The 12,159-nt window shown below is 36.5% G+C and overlaps 1 protein-coding gene across 6 annotated transcripts in view; it reads left to right on the top strand.

The window, feature by feature from the left end:
* Positions 1-12,159, top strand: part of SOX5 (SRY-box transcription factor 5) — a 1,155,320-nt gene that overhangs the window by 900,292 nt on the left and 242,869 nt on the right. For all 6 annotated transcript variants that reach the window (XM_055394458.2, XM_055394455.2, XM_055394462.2 and 3 more), the window contains exon 10: positions 9,460-9,632. In XM_055394458.2, coding sequence (XP_055250433.1) covers positions 9,460-9,632 — 173 coding nt within the window. The remainder of the gene's footprint in view (positions 1-9,459; positions 9,633-12,159) is intronic.

Here is a 12,159-nt window from a genome sequence, read left to right on the forward strand (position 1 = left end):
AGTCATATAGTGTAGCGAGCCAGTTTGCAGAGGTTTTGGCCTTGTCTATAGCAGAAGCACTGAAGTAATGGTTGTGTGAAAGGTGAAGAAATATATTTTATAGCCTCATAGTTACTGAGAAGGGGAAAAAACAGTGCCTACACTCCAGTTGGCAGCCAGTAGCGTCACACATTGTTTCAGCTAGCATGAAATTCCATTACACTGAAGGTCATTGCTTTGGCACTTCACCTGAGGACAGTATCTGGGGATCCATGGCAGCTTTGGCTAATCTAAACAGATCATTTGTTTTGCAACAAAGTCATTGCAAAATGTGTGTTTTACTGAGTTCAATTTATTTGTAGAATTATAGCAAAAACATCTGCATGCAAAAATTCTCTTAATTATTTCTGTTTTGGTCAGGTTCTAAAAGCAAGGCATTGTTTGAAAGGTGTTCTGGCTAGTCCACTCAGAAAAGCCTAAATCACTCTCTTTACCTGCCTTGTTTGAAAAATTCTTTACTCTTGCATTTTTTCCCATTGATATCCCTGTAGACCCTTCTTACCCTGCTCAGGATACATTAATTTAGGTCAACAAAGTGTCGTATCTGATACTCAGGAAAATGCCAGCTGCAGTTGGTATAATGAAAAAATGGCTTTTTTGGAAAGCTATACTTTTTTTTTATTCTTTCTAGAAGATGGGACATGAAGGCAAACACTCCAAACAGCTGTAGAATGCCGATAATGAGTTCAAGGAAATAATCTATTTAGCAATACTGTGGTCTATCAGAACTCATGAATTAAAGACATGCTATGTAGTTTCAATATGTTGATTAAAATAGACCATCTCTTAGGTGACATAAAATTTTGAGAATTAAGAGATACGTAGATTTAGTATATGACTTGTAAGAGATAATTCTCTTTAAATAGCATTAGAGAATTTGAAAATAAGCAGGCTTGAACCAGAATCAGGTCTTAGGTAATCTGGTAAAAGGTATCCTTGGGTTTTTGTAAATTTAAAACAAGGAAACTAAAAATCTCAGCATTTAGATATGTTAGGATTTGTACAACTTTGAAGTTGTTTTAAACCCACTCTTAAAAATCCAGTAACTATTTAGGAAACACACATTTTGCTAATTACCTTGTGACTATTTCATTTGTGCATAAAATATATACATATATATATTTATATATGTCTTCACATTTTTTCAGAGGGGTTGGAAATGCTGATTATTTTCTGAGGGAACTGTTGGATCTAGAATTTGTTTAACATAAGAGACAACCATAAGGAAGGTACATAACATATAGTCATTTACTTCTAAATAAAGTAAATGTTTAATGTTTTTAATCTAGTAAGCTTGTTTCATAGTTCCTTGTAGTTGCTTACGAGTAATGTTTTCAGTTTTTGTAAAGACTATTTCATAAGAACTGAAGAAAGACTACTGGTGTACAGAATATAAATTTTTAAAATAAGTCTGGCAGTGTATATAAAAGCAGAAAGTGACTATGTTTTCTGCAAATCAATTACTTGCTCTGTCATTGAGTCCTTATGCCAGTGTATAAGCACAGCAAGTGATAGAGAACAGTCAGCCCCTGGCTCCCCTTGATCCGTAAATTGATAATCCAGTTCACCAGTTAAGAAGTTTTATATACCTTTTACAGAAGGCACTTAATAAAGCATGTTTTAAGCATATATTGTTATATAGTTAATCTGGATTTTATCATTGAAAATAAAAATATGCTCTCCTCTACATTTTCTCATTTAAAAATACATTCATTCATTTAACAAGTATTCATTTGTGCAAAGGGTGTGAAGATTCTAAAATTAAAATAATTATAAAAACATTATTTATTTATTTTTCTTGTAGATGGGGACTCCAAAGCTTATGCCATCCAGATCACTGGATAACAGAATTAACCTAAAGCCTTTTCCTTTTTGAAGTGAACAATTCTCTAACTAGAGAAGCATGATGCAGTCAAAAAGATGTGGTGTCTTGTTGCTCAGATTCTTTCAAGGACTTGTGGGAATCAAGCTACTCTTTTAGATTGTTTCCTCATCCACTCATTTAAAAACAGTTGCATTGATTACATGCCCATTTATGTATGGGCACTTTGTTAACATCTTCCTTACAGAATTATTGTAATAAAGTCATTTTATTTCCATTTTAGGTAGGAAGAAATTGAATTTCAAAGAAAGAGATTAATTATCTAAAACCATATATTTAGTTATGAGAGAGTCAAGAGCTAAATTTAATTCTATCTTCAAAGCCTGTGCTGTTTACATGATGCTTGGTAGTCAGTCCCCAGTAAAGTTGGAATGGGTGATCTCTAAAATCCTCTAAAACTTGAAAACATATTCAGACCCACGACAGCTAGATGAAGAGTCCCTCTAAGATGCACCCATCGTTAGCCTACTCACATGGTGAACTTTCCTTGTACATTACCTACCTTACTAGTAGCCTACAGTTTGGAACCCGGTATGTATTTCATGAATGAATGACCAAACAATGCCATGTTTTGAGATAGTTATTATTGATTGTATTCCAGTCTCCACATGCAGCAAATGTAATGCCATATTTTTTAAACTGTCATTTTACATTTTAAGTACAATATCCAAGTAAGTGGATGGAATAAATTTGGGAGAAGTTTACAAAATTACAATCTCCATTAAAAAGTAGACTTGTGTAATAAGAGATTATATAGAACTGTACTTTTTTAATAAAAAGTAACAATGGTACCTGTTTTCACTGCACAATGGTAGTACATACATCTTCTTCAGAACATCCCAGGAACAAAATATCCAGTCGTGGGGTAACAATGGTAAAGACCATAGCTACTTTTCAAGTGTTCCATTTCACTCTAATTGTAGTCACTCCTAAAATTGATAGCTTTCTGTAGTACATATATTTTAAAATCCAAGCCAAAGTCCATATTTTAAGATATTGAAGCAAAGGGAATTCCCTAGTAGTTATGACTTTGTACTTTCACTGCTGAGGATTGGGGTTCAATCCCTGATGTTAGTTAAAACTGCAAGCTGCCCAATGCTGCCAAAAAATAAAGGTATTGAAGCAAAAAGGAACTTTTTTCAAAATAAGTTGCAGAAACCCAAAAGTAACTATATTCATCGTATTAGCAATGTACACTAGAATATCAACGTAAACTGTCATGTAATAAATGATAATACCCATTATATAATTTTAATTGATTCCAATGTCTAAGAGTATCTATATTGCAGTGAAGGGTATGTAATTAAATTTTATCGAAGTTTGATTGCATTCATTGTCAGTGAAAAAGACCAATTCAGAGATGTTTGTCAGTTGGATAACTTAAATATTCCTTTGATGAACCAGAATAATGCCATTCATACCTTGTGATGTTGGGGTCTAACTTTTTACTCTTGTTGGGTAAGACTACCACTGGAAAAAGCTTTAGTAATAAATTTAGAATAACTTAAGTTAGTTTCTATTCATTATATTTTTAGTTCATTCAACAAATACTGCTATCTGTCTTGCCATGTGCTATGTTCTGGAGATGTAATGATAGCAAATGGAGTAGACAGATTTCTGCCCTTCTGGAGCTTACAGTCTAGTAGAGACTCTTTCACTAGGCAGAATTTTTAAAGGCAACACAATGAATGACTTTTAGATACTTCAATTGGAATACCAATTGAAAGCAGCAACATTTCCATAAAAAAATTAAATCGAGTAGAGTCCTATCCAAATTATAACAGTGATAATGTAAGGAACACCAGCAATAAAAGAACAAAACATCCTGGCAAAGATTGACTATTGCTTTGGAACAAAGAACTAAATGTGTGGTAATGTTTCCGAGGGAAGAAACATGATCTTAATTTACTTTTAGTGTTGAAATTCTAGGAGTTTTCCTTTCCTGAGTGATTCTTCCTTCCTTTTATTTTTCCTTTAGTTGGATCAAAACTTCCAAAAATTTACAGTGATTTTGATTGTTCAGCTTCAAGCCAAATATTCTATTTTGGTAGAACAATATTCAGGAAATACCAGCTTCCAAAGATTTTTTTCTCATTATATCAAATGTATTTGAAACCATCCTTAATTTAAATCGTTCCAATAAGGGTTTTTATCTGTTTGCATAGAATTGTACATTATATCAGTCAATTAAGAACTTTGTTCTTAAGTTTATTTATTTAGTTCATTTAATAAAAAGTTATAGGGTGTCTTGGCTTTCCTGTTGGCTCATGTATTAAAGAATCTACTTACAATATAGGAGACCTGGGTTCTCTCCCTAGGTTAGAAAGATCCCCTGGAGAAAAGAATGGCAACCCACTCTGGTATTCTTGCCTGGATAATTCCATGGACAGAGGAGTCTGGCGGACTGCAGTCCATGGGGTCACAGAGTCGAACATGACCAAGTGACTAACACACTCACACACACACACACACGCACAGTGTGTCTACCATGTGTGAGGCACTACTCGGGAGATATAGTGTTGGATAAAACAAGCTAGTATTCTGCTATCATGGAGCTTATTCTCTACTGGGAGATTCAATAAAAAATATCAGTAACAACACAGCATACGGTGCTGACTACTAAGTACAGAATAAAGGTGGAGTCACGTGATGGAAGAGGAGGGGGTGGTTTTTTAATTTCAGTGTTCAGGAAAAGCACTCTGGGAGAGGAGCTGGCATTTGAGTTACTGTTTGGATGGATTGGAGTCTATTGGTTGATTGGTTGGTTAATTATCTCCTCCCTTTAAATGTAGTCTCTGTGAAGCAGACATTCTGTCTGGCTTGTACAATGTAATGCCCCTAACTCCTAGAATAGTGTGAAGCATGCAGGAGGAATTCTGTGGATATATGTTGAGTGAATGAAAGAAAAAACAAAAAGCTAGTAGTTCTTTACCAGGGAAATTTGGTAATGTCTGGAGATATTTTGAGGTGTTACAACTAGGCAGGGTGTGCTACCAGCATCTACACTGCATGACTCCCCAGAAAGTGAAGCATCCAAACTAAAATGTCTATGGCACTGAGATTGAGAAACCCTAGAGGAAAAGTTTACCAGAAGGAAATATTTGAAATACAGGGGCCTTAAAATGGGAACAAGTTGCATATTGGTATTCAGTTCAGTTCAGTCGCTCAGTCGTGTCTGACTCTTTGCGACCCCATGAATCACAGCACGCCAGGCCTCCCTGTCCATCACCAACTCCCGGAGTTCACTCAAACTCATGTCCATCGAGTCGGTGATGCCATCCAGCCATCTCATTCTCTGTCGTCCCCTTCTCCTCCTGCCTCCAATCCCTCCTAGCATCAGACTCTTTTCCAGTGAGTCAACTCTTAGCATGAGGTGGCCAAAGTATTGGAGTTTCAGCTTTAGCATCAGTCCTTCCAATGAACACCCAGGATTGATCTCCTTTAGAATGGACTGGTTGGATCTCCTTGCAGTCCAAGGGACTCTCAAGAGTCTTCTCCAGCACCACAGTTCAAAAGCATCAGGGAAACTGAAAGAAGGCAATAGGACTACAATATTTCGGCAAGAGAAAATGGGAGGATATAATGCCAAAGAAAGGCAAGGGCCTGATCATTCAGGACTTTGTAAGGGCAGGAAGTTTGGAATTTATTCTGTGTCCAGTATAAAGCTTTGAAAAGGGTTTATTCTGTTGTGTGGTATGAGCTGATGCGTGTGCATGCTAAGTCATTTCATTCGGGTCCGACTCTTTGCGGCCCCATGGACTGTAGCCTGCCAGAGTCCTCTGTCCATGGGATTCTACAGGCAAGAATACTGGAGTGGGTTGCCATTCCCTTCTCTAGGGGATCTTCCTGACCCAGGGATCAAACCTGAGTCTCCTGCCTTGCAGGCAGATTCTTTACTACTAAGCCACACGGGAAGCCCGACATGATCTGGCATATCTTCCTAAATGACCACTCTGAACTTGTGTTTGGAGAATGGGTTTTAGTAGGAGAAGTAGAAGATAGAATGTTTAGATACTGTTGGGGGAGTCATGGCAAGAGAGGAGAGATAGTAATAGCCTGAAATGAGGGTATTACCAACATATCCAACAACTGCTGGACTGGCTATGAAGGAAGGTACCGTTGGAGATATGTTGATACTGGGTATAACAGAAGGTTTCCAAGTGAAGCGACAAGTTCTTTTAAGTGCAGCTGAAGCAGCAGAGGTGATTCTCCGTGTGGACAACATCATCAAGGCAGCACCAAGGAAGCGTGTCCCTGATCACCACCCCTATTAAGCATTCCCGTATGCTGTTGAACTCTGGACCAGTTCATAGTAAAGTTGTGTTTGAAAGACTTTGACTTCCCGAAAGAAGAATATAGGACTGAAGTTTTTCTGTGGCTGTTATGTCCTTAAATTTGGACATTTAACTGACCTTCTGTTTTAACATGGTTCTAATTTATTTGCTGTTTCATTTTCTATAAAATTCAGTTGATTTAAGAGTTCATTTCTCATACTGTACATCAAAATAAAAATTTGAACAATTGAAAAATGTTTAAGACCCACTCCTCCCCTTAGCTCCTCCTTTCCACTAATTCCTCCCGCACTAGTGGAAATGAAAATACATGGACTGATTTACAGTGTGGTCTAAGGATGAGAATATTCCCAGTGAATCACATATGGAAGATGAAATAATATAAGCAGTGTTTACTTGGTGATATCCCTTCCTGAGGTTGGAATGACTGAAGCTGGTTCCCTTCCTTTATGATTTCCCTCACATTGGGTTATAGAATGTTCTGATGAGCACTTCTGCTCTGGAACCTACAGAATTAAAAGAATTGTTCTCATGATAACCATTCTATAGTCACCAGGCAGTAGAAAGAACTGAAACGTAAGATATTTTTGTCTCTTAAGGAAGCCTTCATTCTTAGGGAATTGAAGCAAGATTAGTATAAATTAAAACACACAAGATTGCAAGTAACTGAAACATAAAAGATGAAGGGAAGTGGGATAAAGATTCACAGAGTTTTGAGTTGAACAGAGAAAATAAAATTAGATTTCAAGTAAAAATATTGATGTCTGTGTGACTAAGTGAAGACAGGATTTTGTTAATATTTCATATCAGTTCAGTTCAGTCGCTCAGTCGTGTCCGACTCTCCGCGACCCCATGAATCACAGCACACCAGGCCTCCCTGTCCATCACCAACTCCCGGAGTTCACTCAAACTCATGTCCACAGAGTCGGTGATGCCATCCAGCCATCTCATTCTCCGTCATCCCCTTCTCCTCCCGCCCCCAACCTTTCCCAGCTACTAAATGCCAAAATGATATTTGTTTGTACTTATTATCAAATATATATAATTCTATATACATTGGTATTATATCAACTATAAAATAGATAATAGTACCTTAAGCTTTTAAATTATATGTGTTTACAGGAAATACATGTATTTGCCAAGTAATAATAATAATAGTAATAATATTCATTGTAGATTTTGTAAATGTAACAAATATGAAAAGATTAAAATGACCCATCACCTAGAAATAAGCACTATTAATATATAGATAAACTTTCTTCCAGTCTTTTTCTATAAATGTAGATATGTGCGTGCCTTGAAGTGTTTATACAAATGTTTCATTTCTATCCAATTTTTTCACCTAGCTTTATGTCATGAACAAGTTCCTATAATATAAAATATTCTTGAGATACTTTTTCTTCATGGGTACAAAATACTACCATATGGATGTCCTGTAATTATTTGATGATTTGGTATTTATATTGTTTCTAATATTTCATTTAAGAACTTTATTAGTACTTTATTTCCTGTAGTTTTCTTGGGTTAGATTTTTAGAAATGAAACTGCCTCTTTGATTCGCACCCATAAATCAAACCCTTTCTCAGACCTTTGCTCTCAGTAAATGGTTCTTGCTTCTTGCCAAAAATCTAGGATTTGTCCTGAATCTCCTTATGAGTATCATAAAACATGATATGCGTCACATTTCCTAGTGTATATTCTGAGAAATGTGATAGCAATTTACTCCTCTGCTGATGGTGTATAAGGATATACATTTTACCATCATTTGAATATTTTCATCAAAATATCTTTCCAATATATATTTAGATTATTTAATATTAGGATTCTAATTAGAATAGTCATATTGTTATTATTCTTATAAAATTTTTCTTCTGTTTAATGGGATCCAAGTATCTGGAGTATAATAAATCCTTAACAATTTATTGAGCACCTGTCCTGATTAAGACTAAGAATGGATAATAAGGATTATGTGATATGTTTCTTGCCTTCTATTCCACTCAGAACTTCCTTTCTGGATATTTGTTCTATAGCCTATGTAAATTATATTTGAAATTTTATTTCCATTTCAAATGGGCACATGAAAATTATAAGCTACTAACTATAGCTACTACTTCCTAAAAGCACGTGTTTTTTCAGCGTAAATTGATAAAGAGAAATGTAGTGAGATGGGGAATGGTGACTGAGTTATAATAGATCTTTCTATCTAATTTGCATATACAGGTGGCAAATACATTATTGAAGTAGTGCTTAGTGTCATATGTTTGAAGTGAAAATCGTAATTAAAAAGTGTGTTCTCTCTTACTGCTAGTTCTTTACCAAAGGGGTCTTGTCTATCTGATGAATCTTAAAAGAACAATTAAAAGTGATATTGTTTCTATTTCAGTGAACCGCTCACATTTCTGGTGTAACAAATCAGTATTTTAACCTGACTTAGAAGATTCACTGGCATGGTTTAAGTATCTCAAACATACTGCTTATTTTAAATTATTGTGTGATTTGTTCTCCAAATCTTGGATTTAACTGTAACCTTGAGTGGCCATAATGTTAGTTTTACAGCTATGTTTCATTATTTCATGATAGCATAAATTTATATTCTCAAACTTGAATATTTTTTTCTGCTAGCTCTATTCTATCTTTGAAGAAAGCCTCTGAGTGGCATTTGAGAAAACAGTCTAAAACTTGATGCGTTAATAGTTGTTTGTTTATTTTTTTCCTTTTTAAAAGTAGGATTCCTTAATTCTGATTCTTCAAAATTCTCATTTTAAGAAAAGGAGATATCTCTGATAATGATAACTTGATCTCTTAATAACTTCAGTTATTATGTTTTCATGTTTTTGTCTTGACTCCTTAATTTGATTTAAAAAACTACTTAAAGCCAAGAACTGTGCTTTAAACCTCTTTTTATTTACATCAGGCCCCAGATTAGAACATTAAGAATAATAAATGCTCAGCCAGTAGTATTTCATTTACTTGTAAAATTAAAGAGAAAAAAGCTATATAGATTGTTACTTGTCAGGAATACAAAATAATCAAAATCTCTGTTCATCGTGATATTCTGTAATGGATAAATAGCCATCACATTTTACTATTGAGTTACAGTTTGAAAGAAGGTAAGTATATGTTTGTTTGGGTGCCAAGCCTTTTATTTGCAATATTTCTCCACATAACCTAGTCATTATCATTGAGGAACCACTCTTTTCTCATTTCTCTGTTTTTTCATACATCTTATTGCCATCTTATTCTCAGGGACTCCCGAAAGCCTAGCTGAGAAGGAGAGGCAGCTCATGGGTATGATCAATCAGCTAACCAGTCTGCGAGAGCAGCTGCTGGCTGCCCATGATGAGCAGAAGAAACTGGCTGCGTCTCAGATTGAGAAACAGCGCCAGCAAATGGAGCTGGCCAAGCAGCAGCAAGAACAGGTGAGTCAGAAGTAGAGACACGAACAGTCTAGTAAGAGCTAGAGGCACAGGCGTTGTTTCGTCTGCAGCTTATAGGTCACTCTGTGAGGCAAACAGAGATCAATAAAAGCTTCTCTCCTCTCTGCCTTGCATAATAAAAAGGCAGAATACCAGCGTAAACAAAAAAACTGATCTGAAAAAGCTTATCAACTGTTTCAGTGGTATGCAACATGGAAGTGATTGTAATCAAGTTGATGGATAAGAGAGAAATACAAAAAGAACCACGGAGAGAGTCAAGAGAACGTTTCCAGTCAGGGATGTTATGAAAGCTTTCATTTGACCTGTTTGGTGTGAGCTTTGAAGGCTAGGTGTAGGATTCAACTAGTGAAGTAAATTTCCAATTATGGGGCAAGAAGTTTTGGTTAGGAGTCTATTATAATAATCTAAATAAGACATGAGACTTGAACAAGGTAATGACCATGGAGAAAGAGAGAAGAGGTGGAAGAATCATGGATAGTTGAATTTTTTAAGTGGGCTAAAGAGGGAAGAAAAGGGTTGAGCCTGGGTGACAGGCAAAGTCCAAAGGCAGGTAGATTTGGAAAAGCAGATGGCTTTTTTATCAATAAAGAGTCAAACATGAGTTGGCAACTGAACAACAGCCTTCAATACTTTTAGCTATCTGGAATCAGAAAATCCTAGGAGCCTCTGAAAGCTCAGATAAAGATATTTCTTTGTAGAGAATCCAAACTTTGATGGGTCTGGGAGCATGCTTGTCCTCAAAAATCTGGGCAATTATTAATGGAGAGCAGTGTGCCTTACTTTTTCTTTTCACATCCTGGCCTATTCTCAGATATCTTCCACAGATTCTAGAATTTTTTACTTACTCTGACATTCTCATTAGAACTTAAGAAATCATTAGGCATTTCCAGAAGTGTCTCCCTTGTATTGGAGAGGTGCCAAGTAATGATGCCTACACAGCCTGGGAGAAAATCCCTTCTGGAGGCTACCGGTCAGGTTTCTGGAGCCCATTCTGCTCTCTCAGGTCCCCTCTGGCACACCGTGCTGGCTTGTAGCCTGCTGGATTCCTTTGTCCATGAGAGTTCTCCAGGCAAGAATCCTGGAGTGGGTTGCCATACCCTCCTCCCGGGGATCTTCCCAAGCCAGGGATCGAACCCAGGTCTCCCACATTGCAGGTGGATTCTTTACCATCTGAGCCACCAGGGAAGCACATGAATACTAGAGTGGGTGGCCTATCCTTTCTCCAGAGGATCTTCCCGATCTTCTGGGAATCAAACCAGGGTCTCCTGCATTGCAGGTGGATTCTTAACCACCTGAGCTACTACTGTTGAACCCCAATTTGATGCCAGATTCTGTCCTAGTTAATGGAATACAGAAGAAATAAAATAGACAAAAACCCCGTATGTATTGAATTCTAGTTAGGAAAAGATAGACAATAAATCAGTTAAATATATGTTGAAAATGAAGCAGAGACATAGGGATGAGGGCACCAGGTAGAGAGGTAGGCTCTTATAGAATGAGTGCTCAGGGAGATCTCACTGACAGTGTAACAGTTGAGCAGAGACTCGTAGGTGGTGAGAGAGTGAGCAGTGTAGTTATCCAGGAAGATTATTCTAGATGGAGGGGAGGGTACGTGCAATGGCCCAGAGGCAGAAGTATTCTTGGAAAATAAGAGTATCCTTGGTGTGTTCAACACACAGTGGAGCAGTGTGGCAATAGTGAAGAGACAGAGAAGAGATGAGATTGGAGAGATACAGGGCCTTGCAGGCATTATGTGGAAACTGAAACATAGGGTTTTGAAATGATGAATAACATGACACAACTTATGTTTTAAAATGATCTTTCTGCTAGGTTATAATGGGCTGCAGGGAGCAAGGGCAGAAGCAGAGAGAGCAAATAGGAGGCTATCACACTAATACAGGCCAAAGCCAGCAGTGACTTAGAACAGGAGGGAATGTGGAGGGCTATGAAGTAGTCAGTTTCCTGAGAAAATTTTAAGACACTTATAAAAAGATTTAAGTATCAGCTGAAATATTGTTATGTGGGAGGAAAGAACCGGACTTAAAGAAGAGAGTGATATTTCATTTTCTACCTTTTCTTTTCCTACTTTTCTTCAAGAAAATAAAAAGGAATTTACTTAAGCTGTATTCTTAAGATAAAATGAAAGTACTAAAATAATTATAATTGCACCAATGTATACAGGGGAAATAAAAAATGCATTGTGAAGCCATGAGGACCCAACCTCATTATATAAGTTCTCTACTTTCATTCATAGTAATGGACCCTGTATCTATTTTTTTCCTGAATTTTTCGCTTTCTGAAACAGAGGTTAAAGAATATACCTTCATAATGAAAATGATAGTGATCATAGCATTAGAAATAAGAATTAGAGCTTATTTGTAAGAAAGCCAAAAGTTTTATGAGGTCAGACGTTACATTCTTGTGAGAAGGTTTCCTGCCCTTTCTCATATAATGAAGTGTTTAAAGTTTTCTTCATCTCTCTTCACGCATATATGCTTCATCAAATGTT

Source organism: Moschus berezovskii, chromosome 6 (assembly GCF_049115385.1).
Source record: "Moschus berezovskii isolate FMDL1 chromosome 6, NW_MosBer_1.0, whole genome shotgun sequence".
Taxonomy (NCBI): Eukaryota; Metazoa; Chordata; class Mammalia; order Artiodactyla; family Moschidae; genus Moschus; species Moschus berezovskii.